This window comes from Zea mays, chromosome 6 (genome assembly GCF_902167145.1).
Source record: "Zea mays cultivar B73 chromosome 6, Zm-B73-REFERENCE-NAM-5.0, whole genome shotgun sequence".
NCBI lineage: Eukaryota > Viridiplantae > Streptophyta > Magnoliopsida > Poales > Poaceae > Zea > Zea mays.
The window spans coordinates 163,463,656-163,487,269 of NC_050101.1; the positions used below are offsets into that span (position 1 = coordinate 163,463,656).

General features: G+C 43.9%; 2 protein-coding genes and 1 pseudogene across 3 annotated transcripts; all 3 read right to left on the reverse strand.

Annotated features, from left to right (window-relative positions):
- Window positions 1-4,745: 4,745 nt before the first annotated feature.
- Window positions 4,746-5,229, reverse strand: LOC100278147 (uncharacterized; annotated as a pseudogene). The gene has a single exon (NR_157132.1). The product of NR_157132.1 is annotated as an uncharacterized protein (transcript).
- Window positions 5,230-14,597: 9,368 nt separating this feature from the next.
- LOC114711031 (uncharacterized) lies at window positions 14,598-18,723 on the reverse strand. Its single transcript, NM_001369845.1, has 3 exons — window positions 15,668-18,723; window positions 15,390-15,578; window positions 14,598-15,288 (listed from the first exon to the last, which is right to left on the reverse strand). Exons 1-3 carry the CDS (start codon window positions 16,091-16,093, stop codon window positions 14,899-14,901), a joined length of 1,005 nt encoding a protein of 334 aa, NP_001356774.1. The 5' UTR covers window positions 16,094-18,723; the 3' UTR covers window positions 14,598-14,898.
- Window positions 18,724-18,750: 27 nt separating this feature from the next.
- On the reverse strand, window positions 18,751-21,804 carry LOC103630447 (uncharacterized). The gene is made up of 2 exons (NM_001369844.1): window positions 21,624-21,804; window positions 18,751-21,528 (listed from the first exon to the last, which is right to left on the reverse strand). The coding sequence occupies exons 1-2, from the start codon at window positions 21,715-21,717 to the stop codon at window positions 18,944-18,946; spliced, it is 2,679 nt and encodes an 892-aa protein (NP_001356773.1). The 5' UTR covers window positions 21,718-21,804; the 3' UTR covers window positions 18,751-18,943.
- Between the last annotated feature and the right edge of the window lie 1,810 nt (window positions 21,805-23,614).

Genomic DNA, 23,614 nt, shown 5'->3' on the forward strand with positions numbered 1-23,614 from the left:
AGTCGTGTCTTGATAGAGGAGCAAGTGAGAGCTTGAAGTCCACCTCAACGTGGATTAGGGGTGATCGGCAAATCACCGATACCACGGGATAAATTTCGGTGTCTATTTCTTCTAGCATTACTTATTGCCTTGCAATTGATTAGTGCTTTGCTTATTGTCCTTCAAGTATTCAATCTCCGTAGTTGTCTTTCATACATTGTTTACTTATTGACACTAGATAATTTATTCCTCTTGTTGTATTGATTAAATTTATTTAGTATTGTTGTTTTTAGTCAAAACCGTCTATTCACCCCCCCTCTAGCCGGTGTCCTAGATCCTACACCTGCAGCACACAGGGAGTTGGACTGCGAATTCGCAAACATACATGTCTCTGAAACCTCTGAAGATGTTCCCATGTCTTCCGTGACTGTCCCGCTGTTACAGATGAGGAGCCCAGCATGGCCACTCCACCAGCTGAAGTTTCTAAAAAGCCAGAAGCTGCGCAGGGATTAATACTATAAGTGATACAATTTTGCTTCATACATGCATGGAATGTAAATAGACATGAAATGAGGTAGCCATTGAACTCATTTGTGGTGTTGTGGTTGACATCATCAGATCGAAACCTCTTTGAAGGTTGAAAATGATTGGGACCTGAAGAATTTTGCAATTTGTACGTGGTACTTTTTTTTATCAAATTATCAGTCTTACCCGGCAGTGGGAAACTGGGAAAATGGAATATAATGCTTCTGCATTTGTGCTGATGCTGGTCCATCTATTGTTTCTTGGTATAGCAATTGTTTGTGCTTGAGAGATTATTATGGCTGTTAACGAGGGAGCTGTAGTTCCACGTGGGCTGCACATTTTGCGTTCCTGAAGCAGCAACGTTTCTGGAACATGACCGAATTATTTGAACGATTGTCCTGTTTGAATGTTGTAGTTTTTAAAAACCATGGTATCAAGAGACTAATCTCGTATTTGAAGCACTTATATCATATCATGTCAGTGAGCATAGGAAGGTTGGAAACCTAAGACACTGTCGGAGTGCCCATGTTCATTTTCTGAAATCTGGTAGCTTGCCGAGTTCGGTAAGAATAAGCCCGGATGCCCGGCTCATTACTTTCGTTCTATGTCTGTTTAGTTTCATTTAGCCAAAATATAGGATTTCTGCAACGCGTGTGGCTAGCGCTATGTATGGCTCGCGCTTGCAGCGACGATAATGCCTGAAAAATAAAAGCAGCAGGCGCCGACACTTGCAAAGACCACACCAGGATGTCTACATTACGTGTGTTGGCACATTCATGTTTTCCTTGTAGGCTCCCATAATTGTCATTGTCAATGAGTAATAATGAGTGCAATGGGCAGGGCCAGGGCAAACAAAAGCCACAGAACATAACTAACGTTATCAGATGATCAGATTTCTGAGCTTCTAATACTACCGGTATGCTTTGCATTTATTTACCGGCAGGGACAAGCTCCATAGAGGCCCGTGTTTATGCTTCGTATCTGAGAAGAAATCACCAAATACACGATTTGTATGAAGAGAGGAACTGAAAACAAAACCAAATGTCTCAAACGTTCTCGCTGCATCATTAATTTGTTCAGTCCTTGGTCTCACGATAAGAGCAACCTGGCCTTCACGCTCCCATCCTTCTTCCCAAAACTCGACATGTCTAATAAAGAGTAAAAACAACATATTGTGATCAGAGATGAAGCACGAACACAAGAAATGAAAAGTGCATGTATGTTAACTTCAGTCGATGGATTTTTACTCACCTACTAACTGTGATGTGGAGTCTAAACTGAGAACTGCTTGAGTTGGGAAGCGACAAAATTTTAGGAATACAAGTAGGACCCACTCGATAATCTATGATTCAACTACGCTTGCAGAAATTATGTACAAAATATAGTAGCTGTGTGTAACACTTACATTTGTTTCTTCCCTAGGTCTGCGCTTATAAAGATGGAAATGTCATAATAGATATTGTTGCCGGTATGTTGGGGAAGTATGATCGTCGACCTGTTCAACCTGATTCTCTCTTTCCTATTTTCTCAGTGACTAAGGCCCTATTTGGAACCACCCAGTTTTTAAGAAACCGATTTATAGAAATAAATGTGGTTCCAAACATATCAGTTTATGACTCGGTTTATAAAAATTAGATTCTCAGTTTCTTAAAAACCAAGAAGCTGGCTCTCCTAGCCAGGGTTTTGAAAATCGTCGATTACGTCGCGCCTAGGCGCGCCTAGGCGCTAGGCCATGGCCTTCCGCCTGGACTAGGAGGGTAGGCGACCTCCTAGTCAATCGGAGCGCCTAGGCGGCGCCTCGCGTGGATTCCGCGGTGATTCCACGTCGCCCAGGTGGCCAGTCGTCGCGGAGGCGGGGCTAGGCGCACGCCGCGCGCGCCGCGCGCGCGAGCTGGAACGCGCGGGAGGGAAATAGAGCGCGAGCGGGAAAGCGCGCGTGGGAGGGAAATAGAGCGCGAGCGGGAAAGCGCGCGCGAGAGGGGATAAGGGAGCGGCGCGGGAGGGAAAGGACAGACGCGAAAGGGGAATAGCCTGAGTGCGCGGACGCCGGAGACCCCCTGGCTGCTTCCTTCTCCACCGGACGTCGGAGACCCCTCGCCGCCAGAGAAGCGGCTGCACGCAGCACGCCTGCACTGCACATCCTCTGCACTGTTGCTTGCTTCTCTCCTCCCCTGTTCTTCGCCGACAGAGAACTCCCCTGGTTCTTCCTCGACAGATAAGTACCTAACTTGCTATTTCCTATTTTTTTATCACTTGTATTGATGCCCAATTGCATCCAATCAGCAGATCTGCAAGGACAAAGGGTATGTCTACTAGTCCTTCCTTATTTTTTATCTATAAATGTATATATTATATAAGTTGGCAAAACGCCTAGAAAAACGCCTAGCATCGCCTAGGCAAGCCTAGGCTGGACTAGTCTCTAGGCTAAGGGTCATCGCCTAGATTCCGCCTAGCGCCTAGCAAAACTTTGCTCCTAGCTAAAAAATAAAAATTGGTTTCTTAAAAAGCTTCCAAACAGGGCTTAAGGGTATCACTTATGGGATGGTATATTGGCTTGTGGACAAACGGTGAGTATTAATTTAGTGTCAGGGTTCTTTTAACCTTGCCAGTTTAAATATGTTTAAATGTCTGCATGATATTAGTATACACTATATTATAGGATTCGGTGTGCTCATAAATTGTTTCTCACCTTTACATATACCATTGTCATGGATTTTTACCTTTCGGGAGGAGGCCGTAACATCATGTCATTTCACTCCTTTATAACACCCGTTTTTCTGTAATATATATAGTGCCCGTTTTTCTGTAATCATTGTGCACTAATATTTTGTTGAATATTTTATATGCCGTTGCAACGCACGGGCACCTAACTAGTCGATTAATTATTTATCGTGCCTGTCGCTATGACATCTGCTGAAATAAGCTTTTCAAAGTTGAAGTTAGTGAAGAATTATTTGAGGTCCCAAATGTCTCAAGAAAGGCTAAATGATTTGGCCATATTGTGCATCGAGAGGATATTTTATTGGATGAGATTGATATTGACATCATCAGCAACGACTTTGCGGCTAGAAATGTTTGAAGAAAATTTTAAGGTAAAATCAAATTATGTACTTCTTATTTGATATGAACAATTTTTTAGGTATATATATGGAGTGTTTATTGATAATCTACATACATTATATTTATGTATAATAGTTATTATTAGAAAGAGCCTCTATTATGAGCTTGGCCCTGGACCTCTAAAATGTCAGGACCAGCACTATCCGCGCATGAGGCCGAACGGTACTTGTATTTCCTTCGGATGGTCCGTAGAAGATATGTGCATTTGCTATAGTTTCTGTCCGAAGTGCATCGAGGTGTCACAGACGGTCCAATGAAAGGGCCCGGACGGTCCGATCACATGTGATATTTTCAAAAAGAGGTTATGTTCGGGATAATCTAAGTTATCTCGGACAGTCCATATTAGAGGCTCGAACAGTCCGCGATGCTTCGAGGGTTGACCTTTCTTGAAGTTTTTTCTAAGTTCTGAAATTATAACTTAGTAAACTAGTTAGCTCAGTTAGTTGCGATGGTCGTTAATTACAAAAACAAGAGTGAAAAAGATTTTTGGGCCTATTTCCCTTTCAGCACCATAAGCTGATCCGGGCAATCGGGCCGATAATTTGATGTTTCTGCTTGTTTTTTTTGGCACTTGCAGAATGATTCACTGACCACTGCACCCGCTCACTGGTTGACAAGTCAAGCCAAGTGGCATGCCTGTATTTGTCATATCCAGCACTCGGAGCCACATCACAAGAGAGTCGATCGTAGCAGCATTGGGATCTCCTGATTCCTCTATGTTGACCGCCTCGACGACCGCTGGTTGGTTTCTCTCTCCAATATTAGCTCAACTTATATGGTTGAACTTTTGTCTATCTGCATTGAGACATTAAGGAAGAGATGAAGGCGTGTAGTGTGTACCGTCGCCGTGGCGAAGCGTGGCGCGACACGGACGCGTTGGGGGCTTGGGGCGATCACAGTCATGTTTGCGGTGGTGTTTTAACACTCCGGGTTGATTTGGTGATAAGAGGATCCCGAGAGGATTGGAGGGGATTGAGGGGAAAATAAATTAATTTCCCTCTCAATCCACTCCGATCCTCCCGATATCGCTGGTCACCAAATCAGCCCTCAAGGAGTTTACAGAGGGGTAGGTGGTATCAAAAGTTTTCATTCGTAATTCCTATAGTTACGGAAGTTTCACGTATAATGATGGAATTAATTCCCCATATCTCGATCTCTGCAGTCGCTCAGTTCACCTCGGTAGTTTTTCAGCAGGCAGCGAGAACAGAGGCAAGCAAAACAGAAGACACAGTACTTTCTTGAGGTCGGTGAGGACGAAGGAGAGGACGCCGAACAACGCGGTGGCGAGGCCGAGCTGCGTGCTCTGCGTCACAGCCATGGCGCCGGCCCCGGTCGACCGGTCCCCTGCCTTGCGCCCTTGCCTGGACAGAAGATGCTCCTGCCTAGCTCCTTGATCTGACGGCCGCTTCTTCCCGGCTCAACTGGAGTCCCTGAGGATGAAACCGGGTCGAGATTAACGCGAGCAAGAGCGCCATACTACGATCTGATCTGCGATGGATGTAATATTTTCCGTCGCTGGTCTGGTTTGCCGATGACGATTAATTGAGCTATAGTTGTACTGCCGAGGTCACACGAACAGAACGGAGAATTTCGTCGGGCTATGATACGGGCCGCAGCACGTCTGCACCAGCCCACGTTTCCAGGTCCACCAGGCTGACCGACCCCCGCCCTGACCCCCGCAGTCCACCGCTCGGCTGCCGGGCTGCCGCTGGCCCGCTGGTGTCGGTGGCCCAAGCAGCCAGAAAACTAGCGCCCGGCCGGCATGTGGCAAACGGGCGGCAACCGCCGGACGGGACTCGTACCCATGAAACCTGAAATTTTAACTTAAAACAACAAAACTTAATCCGAGATATTTAATTCTAAGAGATAGTTTGAAAACACCATTTTAATAAAGAATTTCTATTTTTATAAGAGAAAATAAACTAATTTTTGGAAAAATGAAAATTCCTTAGAAAAATAGGGTTCCCAAACTATCTATAAGTGTTATAATAAGTAGGGTTAGACTAAAATAAATCCAAGTTCAATATCTGCGATATGTTGCTGATAAATATAAGTGCAGAGATGAACTTAGCAACAACCGTAAAACAGATATGGAGAGTAATACAAGTATAAACTTAGAGAGGAAGGGAAAAAGCAAATCGCAGAAGAAAGCACAAAGAGACAAAGATGATTTATTCACCGGAGTTCAATTTTATAAAGAAACATATATCTCCGTCGACAAGTCCACTAAGGCCCAGTTTAGTTAGATTAGTCCATTCATTTTAGTCTCATTAATTTAGGAGTATTTGGTTTCTAGGTACTAATTTTTAGTCCTCCATTTTATTCCATTGTACTCTCTAAATTACCAAATACAGAAACTTTATCTGTATTTTAGTTTCCATATTTAGCAATTTCAAGGTTAAAATGGAATAAAATGGATGTACTAAAAATTAGTCTATAGAAATCAAACATCTCCTAAGGACCGGATCTCTTCTAATATTTTCCTCACCCAAGTGATCATGGAGATCAAATTTGAGTTCCCTTTGACTTAGTACTTGGTGTCTCTGTTTCTTTCTGCAATTTTATTCTCAAACATTTGTATTTCCGTTATCATGTGATGAAAAATAGGGTTTTCTCGTTTGTGTGTGTGTGTGTGTTTAAACTGCAGTTAAGCTTACATCGGATTTCAGGATCCTTAGACCTGGTCACCGCAAAACATGCACACATATATGTTTTCTGTTTCGCCTTGGCCATATGTGACAGGGGTAGGGCTGGACGAAATACTCGTGGCTCGATAACTCGCTCGACTCGGCTCATTAGTAGCTCGGCTCGACTCGGCTCGTTTTAATTTTGTAGCGAGCCAAGCTAGCGTTCTAGCTCGGTTCTCTAATGAGCCAGCTCGGGTTAGCTCGTGAGCTAGCTCGCGAGCCAAACGAGCTAAGTCACAACACAAGTTTATCTAGTCGTTGGTGTCGTCTCATCTCTAATAGTATTATTTTCTCGTAGTTATGATGTGTGATATGGATAGGTGTGGATGTGCCATGTGCTTAATATTTGCATTATTGCATGGCTACATACCTATATTGCATATTTAATATTTGATTATTGGTTATGGTTTTGTGAACTTTGTTTCTAGCTGCATATGATGTTAGTTTTGTGCAATAATGTTACATGTTTGTGTAATGGATGATGAATTGCTTTATAATGATGCTTGTTGCTATTTTATTATAACAAGGGTTTATAAATCCGTAGGTTCATACATATTTGGTTATTTAATTTAATATTAAAAGTTAGAAGTGCTAGGACGATGATATGATAATATCATTATAAAGGTTTTGGGTTTGTAGTGTAAAACACTTAAAATATGATTTTTTTTGGTTATATATATTTATGTACATAGATCTTTGTATTTGATTGTGTGGCTCGCGAGCCTAACGAGCTGGCTCGAGCTTCCTAACGAGCCGAGCCGAGCCAGCTGTTTAGCTCGTTAGTATAACGAGCCGAGCCGAGCTGGCTCGTTACAGTAATGAGCCATAACGAGCCGAGCCATAACGAGCCGAGCTAGCTCGATATCCACCCCTAGACAGGGGTGGAGCTACGTGTTATTATTGAGGTCAGCTGACCCATACAAAACTTGTCAATTTTTAGTGGGGCCAGCTGACCCCTATAAAACTTGTCAATTTCTTTACAAATATATTGTTAATATATTTAGATAATGACTAATAAAGTTGACCTTAATGACTTTGTTGTCTGTGGCTTCGCTCCTGGTACGTACGTGCGTGGTGACGGCTTTGACAATGACAACAAAAGGGGCCGGAAAACGTTCGGTACAACTCGGTCACTACTACATGATGAGTCGTATCTATACCATGTACTGCTCACGTGAAAGCAGTTTGACCACGCCCACCATCTCTTTGTGGAGTACTGAACATTGGGGCGGGGAAAAAAAAAAAGAGAGAACTCATTCCCACCCGAGGCTGGCTGGATACATTTTTCATATGCATATAAGAGATGAGGATCTCGAGAAAGTCCGCATCGTTTACCATTTCATTTCCTCGGTGGCTCAGTGGGCGCCCGGCCCCCCCTTTTGCGTATGTATGCTGTCATGGGGCAAGATTTTACTTAAATTTGCAACGCTGGTGAATATTCCGGCCACTTTCGCCGCACGGTCTCCCCCACTCGTGGGTGCAATTTCTGTAAGAACTTCCTCTGAGCGAGGCGAGCCGATTGAAATGGAACTGGGGCCACACGAACGAATGGAATTCCCGTGCAGGCAGGCACAGGCAGGCCCCTCGGGTGCGCAAAGATCGCGGTTCCGTACGCCCGATCAGGAACCAACAATTGTATTTGTAATTGGCGACGGGTTTATAGTGGGCGAAATCTCGTTTTTCTATTCTATTCGGGGGTCAAAACGAGCATCCGGGACACAGCGCCCTTTTTAATTCGCCCCTGCCACGTGTCCGATACCGCGCGAAAAGGCCGTCCGGAGTCCGGGCCATCATTTTTGATGGAATAATGTGTGAGCGAAACGCTTCATTCACATGATTCCAGCTTTCTTCTCGCTCCTCCACCCGACACAAAAGCTATCGGGTCCCTCCGATCTTAAAACGCCTTGTTGACCATGCTGTTCGCTGGACTACTACATGCATCTTCCTGAAGGCTGAGCTTTTGACCGGGGCATGTCACAGCCAGTAGTTTTCTGCACTAGGTTCACTGACCCACAAAGCGCGCCCGCAAACTGCTCGCAGCGCGAAGTTGAGCTACACAAAGGGAGCCTGCAGCTAGCAGTACCAAACAGTAGTTTGACTTGTTGTAATCATAGTGAGATTAACAAAAGTTATCTTCGCCCCGGTACCTGGCATTAGCGGCCGACAGAGAATCAGGCCGCCACACTCCCCCCACCTCCAGGGGGAGGTGATCCGGACGGAGGCGGTCAGTGCAAGTGCTCGTGCTCCCCTTCGATCGCTCTCTCTCTCTCTCGCGCGCGCGCTACAACGCATGCCTACTAGCCTTTTGGCTAAAGCTGGAAATCCCGGAGACGCAGCAAAGAGAAGCGTAACGCAGGTTTGTTCAGCCCTCCAAACAGACAGCTAGCTACTAGCAACAGCAAGTCCTACTTTACCAGATTGAATTTTAGAGGATCCACATCGCGGTGTCTTCTTCAGGTACTATTCGTGTACAAATGAAATCCGCTGCGCAGCAATTGCCAGACTGCAGCATGCTAATAAGTACTGCTCTCTCTGCATCGAATTGTGGAATTCAACCAAATTTCTTTTGGGTGATACATATATAACACAAAGCAGGTGTGTAAGCACTACAAGGAATCACTTAGCCAGCTAGTAGTGACAATAAGCAAATGCATAGAGGACTGCAGGAGAGGCAGGCGGCAGAATAAGGTCTCGTTTGGTTGCTTTAGCACTCTCTTGTTATTAGTGTAACTGAAATAAATAATAGGCAAAAAGTAGAATTTATATGGTTTAGTCCTTTTTTAGTCACCCATTGAAGATCTAGAGACTAAAACAGTTTAGTCTCTACTTTAGTTCCACCGTTTGACAATTTAGAGACTAAATAGAACTATCCATCAAACCAAACGGCGACTAAGGGTAAAAAAAAAACGCTTTACTCATTGCCCCTCTCATCAACATCATCATGAGAGTCGTAACACCTTCCATGCACATTATATTGGGGGTTCTTATTCCCCTCTGACCGATCTTGAGCTCATCTCCTGGCCTCCGTTGCTGCGCGCTAGCTCTTTTCGCCAGTCGTTGCAGACAGTTGGGCGTCTTGTTGCTCCACTGCCACTGGCGATCGATTCCAAAGCGCACGACGTGCGTGCGTACGCAGACACGATTCATCATCAGCAGAGGAAAAAGGAAGAGTCCGCGCGCGGAACTCTCGTTCGTTGGGTGTTTTGTGCTCCGCAGCGCACCTTCGAATTTCTGTCGAGCTAAGCTAGCTTAGCTACGTTTCTAGGCACACCAATTAATCGCCGCTTTATTCTTGGATCGGGTGACGCCTGTTTGAATTGAATCACCGCATTTTTCTTTTCGGGCGGTCAAAAAGGTAAGGAACTGGACGTTGGCTGTGTTTGGGATATGAGCAAGGAGGCGGCTTGCTGCTTCAGAAAGATCGATCACGGTATCAGTCTGGGACAGTCTAGTGACAGCGGCAGGGCAGGGAGTGGTGGCTTCAAGTAAACAAGATACCTCCAGCATGCAGACGACCATCCATGTTCTACATTTAGGGTAGTAATGGAGCTTTTGCCGATCACGTCAAGGCGAAAGTTGTTCCCACGACCAGATTCCGTAGTCTGCGCTCTGCATTTTTGGTTCTGCCTCTTCCACCAATTTCATCTTAGCAAAGGAGGAAGGTATGCTTGAATGAACCACGAATGAATTTCTTTCACTCGACAGGCACTGTTCTAACTGTTTCGGAATGCTGCTGCGGCAATCTATAGAGATAAAATACTATAGTAACAGTAGAAACAGGCAGTAGAAACAGGCACGGATTAGAGCCAAGGGAACATGCTGAGCAAGTCAGCTACGGATCGTTTCCACGAAATGCAGAGCTTTTGCAGTACCAGATGCCTCTGATTATTACACTACTAATCCCTGCACAGTTTCTTATGAGCTAGGTTACCGTGTAGCACAAGCCATACAAAGCACATAGCGAAAAAAAAGGAGTAGCAACGAATAGGAATCTTTACAAAGCCCTGGTAAAAAGTTGTAGAACGAGAACGGCCTTTTAATTTGTTTTAGAGAGTATATAAACACGGTCTCAAGACATACACGTATGGGGTCTGTAGCCTGAAAACCTAACCTAACTATGTGATGGCCAGCCTTTGCCTTACACACACGCTTTTCTTTCTTTTATATATACATGTGTTCCGTTTATGGTCACAATCAATCACGTCTTGCCGCTCTTTCCCAACCCTCGGAACTATGTATCAGGCTCGCTTCTGCGTCATATCGAGCCACACACTTTCTAAACAGCCATCTTCTATGCCGCACTCTCCATATTATTTAGTCACACCGTACCTTTGTAGCTGTTGTTATTAGTGACAGTGACCATCCACACTTGGGAAACTTCGGAGTCGGCACACGCCGTAGGTTCAGTGGCCTCATAGGTCAGCTCCTTGTCAACTTGTCATGCAAGCGACAGAAAAAAAAAATGTTAAACCAAAGAAGGCCACTAACAATAGCCAAACTGCAATCGCCTGGTTGATAATATATTAGCCTAGGGTGTTCAAGTATGACGAATGACTCTTAGGGCATGTTTGAGAGCAAGGGATTTGGAGGGGATTGAGGGGGCTAAAATCTCTCACTATCCAATATGGACGTGATCGGCTTTGATTTAGTGTTGACTAATCTTAGCATGAGTTCTGGTTTTTGCAACATGTCTCTTGGCTTATGGTTCGCGGGTGTGGAGCACAGAGATGGTGGTCGACATCGAAGGTGAAGGTTATGCAAATTCGCGCCGACAAGCTAGAAGCGATGAAGGACGAATATTAAACTTGCACCGAGGGACTAAAGAAGTTAGAGGACCGACCGTGAGTGGTGGATGACATTTGGTGTCATCCACAAGTGCACGGGGACGAGGATATGGAAGAGTAGACCATGTTGATCGAGTCAAACTGATGGTTGACAAATCAAGCGGAGGCACTAGAGGACTTGGTGATCGGATGGTTGAGGACCGACAGCGACACAAGTCGAGATCGTGAAGGGAATGTATCAAAATACGTTATTCATAGGGTTTGGTGGTTTAGGCCTCAAAACTATCGGGCGAAAAGTTTCTTGGGTTTGGGTCTCAAAACCTGGGTGGGTTTCTAGTGGGAACTAAAGGCAGCATGTGGTGCCATCACGAAGCTTGCATCGATGTGAAGCAAAGTCATAAAGAACATATGACTTCCAGATCTGAAAATCTTGAGTTAGATCATAACACCCCTGTGGTTAAGTGGTTCAGATCTAAGTACTTAGGGGCAAGTTAGTAATGTTTAATAGCCCTATAAATAAGGGGGATTTTTCCAACCATCCTCATCTCTCCAACAATTCTTTTTATTTTTATCCTTGTTAGGTTTTCTCTCCCTCTAGTCTATTGTTGAGATTCGCATATGATTTAGGCACTACAATATTCGTTCATATGTGTAATCTAATCATTTAGCCTATGAATCTTGTGGAAATGGAGGCATTAACCTCCTAGATTTGTGGTGGCTCAAGATCTTGTATTGTTTGCTAGGCATTTCTCTTTTGGTGACCAATTTTCACTTGTTTTCGGTGTTTTGGTATTCCTGTTTGTGTGAGTGTTTTGAATTCGTGTCTTGGCCTTCACTGGGTGTTATGCCTCCTTGAGATCACATCTGCAAGTTGCTTTGAGATTTAACATGAGCACCGTGTTTTGCCTTTTTGGTGGTTGTGACTAAACCCTTGATCTGGAGGATGACAATTCTACATTTTTTATGGATGTGACAAGTTGAAACTTTCCAGATACTTCCCTGACCTTTTTAAGTCTTATGCCAAGTTTCATCAAAATTTGATTTTAATTAGAGGATTTAGAGAATTTTAGAGAGTGCTTGTGGTTTAGGCCTCCACACCCAGCCAGACCACCCCACTGATCTGGCTAGGTCGGCTTTGAGCCCATGCAAGGGCAAACCTGACCAGGTCGGCCCTACAACCCCGCAAGGTTGGCATTGGGCACTACCAAAGAGCAACCCTATTAGGCCGACTCTCCATTCCAACTAGACGGGGTTTTCTTGTGCCCTTGCGGTTTAGAGTGGTCGAAGTTTAAGAGCATGTTTGGAAGTACGGTATTTTAAAATCATGGTTTTTAGAATACTATGGTTTTCAAATGTCATTACACAACCATAGTATTATTTACAACACTACAAGCAACGCTTGTTTGGAGACACTATCTCAAATCATGATATTTAGTGTACATGTACCAAAAGCTAGTCATAGACAAAAACTTTGGGGGTGGAGTGGAGTTTTAAATACTCCAAAAATACCGTGGTAACTACTAACTACTAAACCATGGCATCCAAAACAAAGTTTTTTATAGCGTATCCAAACACCTCTTGGCTAAAAATACCATAGTATTATCTAATACCATGGTTTTGTCTCAAAACTCCAAAAATACTTTGCTTCCAAAGACCCCTAAGTTTTTGTTTCTTGATCTATTTGTTACTATGAGTTTCTAATCAATCCATGAATCTTTTTAAGTAATCAAACTACAAGTTGGTTTGAATGATTTACGTGTGTACTCTTACTTTATCTTGGTTGTAATTGATAACACTATTTTCTGGTTTAGGAGGTTTTGATGTTGTGTTTGCTTTTTTTGTTCGTTTCATTGTTCTATTATATTCGTCTGTCATTACCGACAATGGCGGATCTAGAATTTCGCTATAGGGTATGACGTGTCAATATTTTTATTATATATATATACAATACTGTATAAATCTATTTAGAAATTTAATAAAAAAACTATCCCATAAATCAGTATTCAAAGTGAAAACTAGCATACTAGTCATTAAGTTTGACAATTTGTATAAATTGCCCTTCCTCTAATGCAGTTATGAATAGAATCTTTGCTTGTATCACTATATTAAGATACTTCCAACAATTTGTCAACCTTGAGTGTTGCTCACAAAGGGTCCCTAGCTTGCTACCTGATGGCGAGGAAATAATAATTTCGTTGCTTGTAGAGAATATAATTTAGAAAAAAGTTAGATGAGATTGTTATTTTGTTCTCCTTGTTTATAGTTTAGAAAAGATATTTCCATCGCCACTAGACCAACACTTGTATAAGACAAGCGATCGATGGTGCCTCTATCACAGTTAAGCGACACAACATGATGTCTATCTTTTGGGATCACAACTCACAAGACAAACCATGTAAATTGACGTTTAAGATTGCATAATAGGTAGACATTGTGTTTTTTTTCATATATATAAGGTTGGGCTATAGGGTATGCCACGACATAATGGCCATATCCTGTAGACTCACCCATTATTTTTTTTTGATCATAATCGGGGGGGAAAGGTTCCCCACCTTGATTCCATTTCATTTCACATTCCCGTTTAGCCCAAAAAGGCTAGATGGTACAGAATTGTTTACATAGCCGGATATATCCGGTTGGGAGAGCAACATGGAAAAGAGTTGATTACAATCTAGCATCTGAGAACACCATATTCCAGGCTTCTTTTACTCCGGATTCTTTAGAGCTATGCCGTGACTCCAACTGGCAGCTTCGGCGCAAATTAGCTGGAGAGTTTGGTTGAGGGTGGCTGCCTCTTGCCTGAAAACAAAACCATTTCTGCGTTTCCACAACTGCCAGCAACATAGGATGACAAAGGAGCTGAACTCATTTTGCGGGAGGTTTGAGGGCCGTTCAATCTGGTGCAAATTTTGCACAGTCATGTCATTGGGGATGTGAAAGCCAATCGCAAGCCAGAAGGTCTTGGCAAAGTGGCAGCGGAGAACAATGTGATCAGCAGTTTCGCGTTCCTGGCCACACACATCGCAAGTGTCCTCATCCACAATTTTTTTCAGCAGCAGATTTTCTTTGGACTGAATTTTCCCCTGGGTGAGTAGCCAAGCGAAGAATTGGGCTCTCGGTGGCGCTTTATTGCTCCAAATGAAGGCTGCAGCAGGGTTCGTCACCCTATCTTGCTTTTTGAGGAAATCATAGAGCTTGGATGTTTGGAATTTTCCACTCTGAGAGACAAACGAACAGACGCGAGTGAGTTACTTATTTGGCTAGTGAGTTACTTATTTGTCATTTTCATTGTTAGATAAATTTTTCATAAGCAAGCCAAGATTATATAGAGCAAACTTTTATTGGCTTTCATTCGCTCTTCTTTAGTCGTCTTGTCCACCAAAACTGTCAGCTGCAAATCGCAAGCAAGACAAATCCAAACAGCTCAACACTAGACAAAAATACGGTCCCAAAGTTGCAGCACTCAGGCTTAACGATTCAGGCATGTAGAAAAGCAACAGCATGGCCAAACTTTATGGAAGATTGCATTGCAAAGTAGGGTAACTAACACGAAACACCAGGGAACAATCTGTTCTTATACATGAGATGAGACGGAGTTTTCCATCTCTGTGTCTTGTTTTTTTTTTCTTTTACTACTACCAATAAATTACTACTAGGATGCACTACGGCACAAGAAGGTCAGCGACGCCACTCTGACTACCGCACTGCCTCGGCAACGGCAGCCAGCCGCCTCTTGGTGCTCGCTGCCTGCCTTCCTCGCACCAGACAGCGCCAATCAGGAGACGCCCCTCGCACGGCCCAGGTCAGGTTCCTGAGCACATGTCAGCCAGGCTGGCCCACAGATCCTCGCCGTCCATGTCCATGTCCATGTCCATGTCAAAATCAAGAAGCTGCAGCTGCAGCTGCTGCTGCTGATACTGATGGTGCTCATTGGCTGCAGCTGGAGCGGCCACCGGCGTTTCCCACCACCACTTGCCGTCGTCCAATGTCGTGGTTTTGCCACTTTCCCTGCACTGGACGTCGTAGCTGTTGGCGGTGGTGAGGTCGCTGTGGTGGCAGTGCTCGTAGCTGCTGTTGTCTGAGGCGGCCTCCCTCTCGTGGCCTGCAACCGCCTCGGCCTGTGTCTCGGCGTTCCTCGCGAAGCGGCCCTGCACCCTGGGCCTGCTGTCCGCCAGCGTCTTCCTGCAGGCATACTGCAGTGCAGAGAGGCCCGGATCGGAGCAACGTATGCATTAGAGGGACACACGTACTGCGATTGCATTTCTGCAGATTGTGTGATGCCGGAAACCATTACCGTGATCTTTTTGTGGAAGTTCCTCTGGTTACGCTTCGTACGGTAACGCTCGATCTTCTCCCTGCGTTCTTCAGCGCTGTAACGGCCAACCTTCTGAGTGAAAGGAGGCCCTCCGGCATCTTGGCCGTGTACTGAAAGTGGTGGCGGTGATGGAGACGCCGCGACATTCATCACCTGCTTCGTATCAAGCTATCAACGTGGGTGAGAAATGATTAAGGCTTGTTTACGTTTACGATCAGCTAGCTATAAGGCCAGCCTGAGTTCTGTTGTTGGGTTACCTGGAGGTCACCAGTACTGAAGACACGCCGCATGGCTCCAGCGCTGAACTCGAAAAGGTCACCGGAGGATGAGGAAGGGGAAGAAGGGACATGGGGAAGAGGCAACTGGCACGCCGAAGCTGAAGGAGACGGGCAAGACAAGGTGGCAGTACTGCTGAGCTGTTCAGACGACAACTGGAGGCGAAGAGGGAGGAAATGCGAGCTGACGTTCCCATGTATGTAGTAGGAAGGCAGGGAGGAGGGGTAGGGAGGCGGCGCTGATGCAGCAACATTGGCAAGTGCTAGCAAGCCACCGTTGCCATGGAAGAACCCCCCGCGAGGAATCTCAGTTGGAGCTGTGGGCACAGCAGAGGAGAAGCTCACTGCGTGGTGCATGGAGAGGTCACTGTAGTTGGGTGGCGACGAGGAGGATGAAGGATGGAACATGGCTTTTGGGCGTGAATCCCTCTGGTGTGTTTGTGGAGTCAGTGCAAGTGAAGGAGGGTTGGTTGGTATAAAAAGAGAAGATTTGGTGCATAGTTCTATACAGACCAAAAAGGTTTGTAGGGCCACTCCAATAACAATGAAGAAAATTACTAATATACCAGCTCAACATGCTAACTGCACTAAGATGGCAACCACCATGTCAAAGATATGCATGGCTCGTTTACTACATGTAAATAAAACTCTATCCGCCTATTTGACGGTCAGAATGCCTTATGAAAATATTCATATGTGGAGATTTCTGGCAAGGCACATACATAGCTCATAATAAAAGTTGTCTTTATCTAAGCAAAACCATAGAAAAAAAGGCAAAAGAAGTTCAAATTATATCTGCCTTTGATGAAACGCTAAAGTTAATGCTGAATCTAACACCTTTCAAGAATGAACAGGCATCCTTTCACACGAAAGAAAGAAAGAAAGAAAATGAACAAGTGTCAGACTTGCAGATAGGAATATGCTCCAACCAGATATGCATTAATATAAGCACAAAGACATCTCCGCATAAGAAATGAAGAAGGCATAGAAATACATCTTACTGAACATGTTTATACATGTATGGACCTTTTGCAAGAGCAGGTGCATCAAACATTCCTTACCGATGCATATAACATTTTCTTAATCGAACGCGACTAGGACTGGATTCTCTGCAAGAAATGAATAAGAAATCTTAGCTTTCATTTCCCGAAGAAACCAACTATGAGAATGATGTAGCACTTCTTCAAAAGCATGAGAACAATTCTTTATTTTCTAAAAGGAAAAAGAACACACTAAACATAAGTGACTACATTTTGGGACTTATGCTGCACATGCAACCTATCTTTTGGACTGTAGCTCTGAATTTGCGTTTTGGGTTTGTCTATGAAGCCACTTACAAAGGACAAGACTAAAATTAGTCATGAGGTAAGAAACAAATGTGTAATTGGCATCTATATTGTCAACAGTATCCACTTGCAACATTTGGCTAGCATGAAATCAGAAAAAGAAATGACAGAATAACTCCGGGGAATTGAGAAGAGAAATCTGCATAACAAATGGTGTGTCTTTGGAAACAGAGAGCAAACAAAGAAACAAGAAGAAATTTGATAAAGAGATGGGCACAAAAATGAACATGACAGGCTGCAGTAGCTATTACTCCATGATCCTGTCATACATTGCCAAATTTGTATGTTCTAAGATAAACTCAGAAGTTGAAGCTCATTTGTTTGCTCATCTGTGAGGCTGCAGTTTCCTTTGTTTTGACAAATTTTTAACCTTTCTTTCACTATCGGTGCAGACCCAAAACCTGTAATTATGCATTCAGACGTGTTTCTACATTTTCTTTATGTTTCTACTGAAAACAGGTAGGGGCCTCCCCATCCGACTTCCCAAAGAATAATAAAAAGGATCTACTTACTAACACAACAGGACTAGTAAGCACAGTATGGAGAAGGAAAAGAGAGTATAAGACAAACATACTGTAGTTCGATACTGATACTCTTGTCAGGAGAAAACTCAAACCCTCCTTTCTTGGCTTCTTAGAGCTTTGAGCAACTGAGTCTCAATTAGACTCCGGAGTTAACAGGTAGGCATTATGTTGAGCATCATTTGTGGCACTGAGCACGGCCGGACAGTCCGCCTGTAGGCGCGGATAGTCCGCGAGTAGATTGTGCAGCTTGAAAAGGCATTTTTATGGCTATCATAAAGAATCTCACGAACTGAAACTGTAACCATATTGTGCATACTAGCTGCTGTTATTTTAAAAAGGTTTAGGTTTCGCTCCAGAACAAACAACAGCAAGTTTGATTTTAACCATAACATTGTTAGTTATGTTCTCTCCCACCAAATCATTAAAGATCCAAAAAGGTCCAAATGACAAGACTTTGTCTTAGTAGAGACAATTCAACATCTTCTAACTACATGTGTTTTTGCACGTCAGTTCTGGCATGTCATTCTATTCCCTTTTAATCCAGGACATCTTATTCCTAGTTCTATGGAGGCCTCCTTTGCAGAGTGGTGGGAAGGAGTGATCAATCAGATTCATAAAGACAAAAGAAGGGCTTCAACAGTGCTATCATCTTTAGGGCATGGTGCCTTTGGCTTCTTAGGAACCGGGTGATCTTTCATTTGGCTTCTTAGGAACCGGGTGATCTTCCATGAGGAGTCCCCTTCCATTATGAAGGTGCTGAGATCCTTCTTTAATGATCTCGCTTGCTAGGTTCTAGCTCGGGCCAAGCAGTTATGGAGCATTAGGTTGGCTGACCGTGTTTTTGCTTTGTAACCGTCGGGGTCTACGTGGCTGGTCTCCCTGTCCTGGTGTGTGCTTTAGAAGAGTGTGTGTGTTGGTTTGGGTGTGTGTTTGTGTTATGTACTTTTTTCCTTTGTGGGTGCTTTTCTTCCCTCTAATATATAAAGATGTGCAGTCCTCCTGCGCCTTTGAGAAAAAAAAGTACAAAACAGTCGCAGCACAATTTTGTAACCGAGTACTCATCATCAATGCAACACCAGTTTAGTACATTTGTCAACTGAAGATATTGAGAAACAGGGGCACAAACAGAGTCACATAGGTTCTTCCAGTACCTTGAGCATTTTAAACCATTTCACATTAATACATCATATACTTCCATCAAATTTAGTTCTGAAATGAATATCATATAGGCAATGTATCAAAGCAGGAGTGAGTGGATCACAAACCAAATTTGATATAGCAGATGAGGGTCTTTTACATTTAAGACCGAAGATCATTTGTCACATATGAATTGTCATGTACACTGAGATATCTTTAGGATTAAATGTCGAAAAACAAATTGCTAGTACTCATCCACGCCCAGCCTTTGAACCACTGTGTTGCTTATGCACCCCAGGCATGCACGAAAAGAGTGATGGTCTCTTTGACTTTGAGCCAAACAGAAAAGCTCTAAGGGGAACACCACCTTTCGTTGACAGGGTCCGGAAGTTTTGTTGAGTTCGGTGGCTTCTTGCAATAGATACCTTGAGATTCTCTCTAAGCTTCAAGATCACCCTTCCAAGCTCCACTTGAAGGCCTCTTACATGGTCCAGCCCAGCTTCTAGCTCCTTAGCGACTTTGTTATTCTCTTGTTTCATATTAAGCACCTCTCCTTGAAATTTTGCAGCTTGAAAAGGGTTGAAGTGAACTTCATCACATTTATCTAGAGTTGTAATCTTTGATATGTCTTCTTGTATGCTGCATAGTGATGAAAATCTGTTCTCTAGCTCTCCTTTCAATCGCACGTTCCTTTCAATCCAAACTTGAAGATCTGTATTTAGGTCCCTCAATTTCTTTTCTAGTACTGCTGATTCTAGCTTTGCTACCTGATAACTACCAGCAAAGCCATAAATGCCCTCATCTTCCTGTTCATCAGTCATTCTGTGCATCTCAGTTTTCAACATGTCAAAAGAGATTTGGAAATTCCGTATTTGATGATATAATGTGCTAAACCTCAACCAGAAGTTCAAGTTCTCCCCCAACACCCTGTCAATTTCTACTCTAAATTTCTCCTCTGCAACCGAAGAAGCTAGCGGTTCATCAACTTGCCATTGCTTAATGTATTCCTCTATCTCAGCAATTTCTTTGTCTTCTGTAGTAGGACTGGTGCTTATCTTGGATGTTTGTTCTGACTTAGCAATCTCTTTGTCTTCTGTAGTAGTAATGGCGCTTATCTTGGATGTTTCTTCTGACTTCTCTAAACTCTCAATAATAGAGGCACTCATCTTTTTCTGCAAAGAACTTAGCATGTGCCTAAGCGAGTGGATCTCCTCATCTTTTCTTGCATTGACACTCTTAAGTTCCTTCAGTTCTGACATTGCCTCAAGATGGTAATCTTGATTTCTCTTCTCAATTTCCGAAAGCTTTTGCTCTGTATTTTTGTAGCTCTGAAGTACAGATGCGTAATCTTCTAATATAATCTTACCCTCACCTTCGGATTCTTTTGGAACTAGCTGTTTCTGGGCTACAAGACCTTCTGAGGTTTCTTCATATTTCTCAATTTCACTTGTAGCGACACGTAAAGATTTGGATGGCTCATTTTGCACATACAGACTTGTTAGTCCTGAATCATCTTCCAGAGAAGCATCGCCTTTGGAGTCTCGCAATGAATCCACGAAGTCACTGATTTCTTGCTTAGGAGAATGTAATGTTTCAATGAATTCAGTAAGTTCATGGGTGGCTTCAGTCATTTGTTTACAAATATTCTCGGACCCATTTCGTATAGACTTCCAAATTTGTTGTACTTCTTGCAGCATTTCTTCAACTATCCTCAACCTGTCAGCCAAGTTACTAGAATCAACAGCCAAAGCTACATTGTCTTGCTCCAAAGCATGCAGGCGCTCATGAAGTCCATCTATCTCAATCTTCATTCTATTGATGTGAGCATTCTGTGAAGTAGTAGCAAGTTCAAGGTTGATCACCTTTTCCACAAGTCGATCAACCTTTTCCGCTAATTCTGCAACTGATAGTTCAGGATAAGATTCGATTATATCTTTTACTGTTTGACATATTTCCTGGAGGTCAAGCCTGCTCTCGTTCAGAGCAGAATCATCAGCATCATCGAGGGGCAGTGCATTGACCAGTTCTATTTCATAGTGATCATGTACATTCATTGGTGCATGAGGCAGCTCACATTCATTCTTGAAGCTTTTCAGCTTTTCAATTGCCTCATTGGCTCGTCGGAGCTCCACCTTCGCCTCTTCAGTCATTCTGTTTTTCTGGTCCTGCAAGTTCACCAACGTATCCTCACATGATATAATGGCTTGTGCAGCCATCAATGCTCGAGCTTCATTGTCTTCAATGGCTACACCAGTGCTGAAAGCATCTTGCAAATTGCAGACCTCATCCTGCAACTCGGCCACCTGTTTCTCAATGTCTAGATACTTGCCTAGTGCGCTGTCATAAGTAGTCTTCAAGAACTCTTTCTCGGTCTGTAGTGCCAGGATTTGTTTCTGGAGCTTGTCTATCTCTTCCTGCGCCTTCTCCTCGTTCATGTTTGTGGTGACCCTTCGGTGTGGCTTGGTCCCCCTCTTGGGGACCGGACTGGTGCCCCTACTCGCGCTCTGCGAGCCCATGGACAAGCCTTCCAACGTAGGGAATTTGAAGTTGCTGAGATCAATCCCACCGATTGCCTTCGGGAACTCCTCACCATCCCCCTCTTGCATTGAGAACTGTACATGGTCCGGAAACACAGTGGCAATGGTGTGGTTGGCCTTGTGCAGCTCACTGGATATGCGATCAAACCTGTCGGCAAGGGCCTGGTAGGATCTAAACATCTCCTCCACGTGATTGATGAGCTCTGGCCGGCTTTGGAAGTAGAGTTCGGCCTTCTTGCCGAACGAATCGCCGTCGGCCCCAATGAGCTCGAGCATTGACTTCACCCTGTCCTCCATCTCTATGCAGTAAAAAAAAGAAAAACACAAAATCATTGAGCAATGTGCAATACGAACTCGTCATACGACGGGGACGACAAGTGAATAGATGGGATACCGCCGCCGGTTGTTTCAAGCCACTTGGATTGGGCGGTGCGGATGTGCGACGCCCACCACCAGGAGTAGGCGTTGCTCGCCGCGCGTTGCAGCATAGTCGGCCGAGGTCACGCCGCGGTGCGGCCGCCCGTTCCCCCCTCTTCTTCCTAGTTCCTACTCCTCGTCGCAGGCCACACCCTTGCCGAGCCGTGCCGAGAGTACGCCGTGCGGCAAAAATTGTTGCAGCGTCGGCCCGAGATGGCGGGAGGGGGTCCGTGGTGGGGAGCAGCATGGCAGAATAGGGAGGGGTGGGTGGTTCCTTTCGTTTGTGCGGTTGCCGCGGCTGGGCTGGTGGTGGTTCGCGGGCGAGAGGCCCGGCGTGAGAAGTGGGTGGCATGAGCTGGAACGGGGTTTTTGCTTATTTGGGTCCCTCTTCGTTGTCTTCGTTGACGCTCGCCAAAATACCCGTCATTCGTTGCGCTTGTCTAATTGCCCCTTTTAAGCCTCGTTGCATGGATAAAATACCCCACTAGAGCTAGTTATATAAATTAGATTTATTTTTGTGTACACAAAATATACAACGGACAAAAATACCCTTCCACCGTTTCCTTCCCATCCTCTTTGCCGTTAACTGTGCCATCCTCTGTGTTAGCTGTGCTGATCGTTGCTTCATGCGTCTGCCAAAGCAAACTTCCGTTGCACCCATGCCCATGTGGTTTTCAACAAATTTCTGAACAACTTGCCCCACGCCCATAAATAGAATGTTTATATCACAATTAGTGCATAATTTTGACAGCATTTTCTCCAAGTTTTGAAAAGATCCGTAAATAGCCAACAAGTGTTTGATTTTGATAGCAACTATATTGTCCATATATGTTCACTAACACATAATTTAGCATGCAGTTTACAGTCACACACCATCATTACATATATTTTTTTGTTCACACAGTTCACAACCATCCACAAAGTTGACGTGCCTACTTTTTTGGAGTAAGCTTTTTTAGAGCACTTGAAGTTGCTTCATTTTCAACACTTGCATTGGAGCTGGTACTAGTGCACATGTGGCATCTCTAGGAAGTGTCATTCCAGCTTGTAAACCTACAATCATCAGTTGGCTGCAAAGAAAAATTGTCTAGTTAGTAGAGAAAAATGATGAATTGGCATATAAATATTGTTCAATTAGTACCTTGACTCATTTGCAGGCACATTGGTTGTAGCATCAGTAGAAGGCTCAGTTGCTCCAACGTATCTTCGAGCTCTTGGCTTTCTTTTCCTCTTTTGTGTTCTATTTAAAGAGCACTTGCAGCTAGTTTGCCTATGTCCAAGTTCACCACATCTCTTGCATTTTGTAGGCCCTCTTTTTACTGTTTTTGCAGGTTTGTCTCCTTCTTTACTAGCTGATTTTGATTCCCTTCCACCCTCAAGACAACTTTTGATTCTCAATTTTCTTTGTCTACCAACTCCCCTCTTTCCCAAAGGTGCCCTAACCTCATGGTCCGACTCAATTTGAGGCCATTGTGACTTATCTCTTAGTAGGTAAATAATATTCGAATAAGCCTGTCTGAACATGTCCATAGAGTAATAAGAATGCACATAATTCTTGATTTTCTCATTTCTAAAACTGGTAATGACAAGTGCATGCTAACATGGTCTACCTGTATGCTGCCGCTCAAGACAAGAGCACTCACATGCAGACAACCCCTTACATGCATCTGTGCATATAGCAAGTTTATCTATGTTGCCCAATACTTTTCTTAATTGTGTCATAAACCATATCCAATTATCTTTTGTTTCACCATCTATGAAACCAAAATAAATTGGGTACATCCAATTATGCCCATCTAGTGTTGTTGCTATAGCTAAATGCCCATTCCATCTACCATTAATACATGTGGAATCCACGCTAAGGTAAGGTCTACAACCTCCAGCAAACCCTTGTGTACATGGACCAAGTGCACAAAAAATCTATGAAAGTACACTTTCTCATCGACGACTCGAGTGTCTATCTCCACA

Excerpts from the sequence above, each read along its gene's own strand:
- LOC103630447 (NM_001369844.1), bottom strand. The coding sequence starts at position 21,717 with ATGCTGCAACGCGCGGCGAGCAACGCCTACTCCTGGTGGTGGGCGTCG. Across the intron at positions 21,529-21,623 it reads GCTTGAAACAACCGGCGGCG|AGATGGAGGACAGGGTGAAG; the intron begins GTATCCCATCTA and ends TTTACTGCATAG.
- LOC114711031 (NM_001369845.1), bottom strand. The coding sequence starts at position 16,093 with ATGTTCCATCCTTCATCCTCCTCGTCGCCACCCAACTACAGTGACCTC. Across the intron at positions 15,579-15,667 it reads TCAGTACTGGTGACCTCCAG|CTTGATACGAAGCAGGTGAT; the intron begins GTAACCCAACAA and ends CCACGTTGATAG. Across the intron at positions 15,289-15,389 it reads ACTTCCACAAAAAGATCACG|TATGCCTGCAGGAAGACGCT; the intron begins GTAATGGTTTCC and ends TCTGCACTGCAG.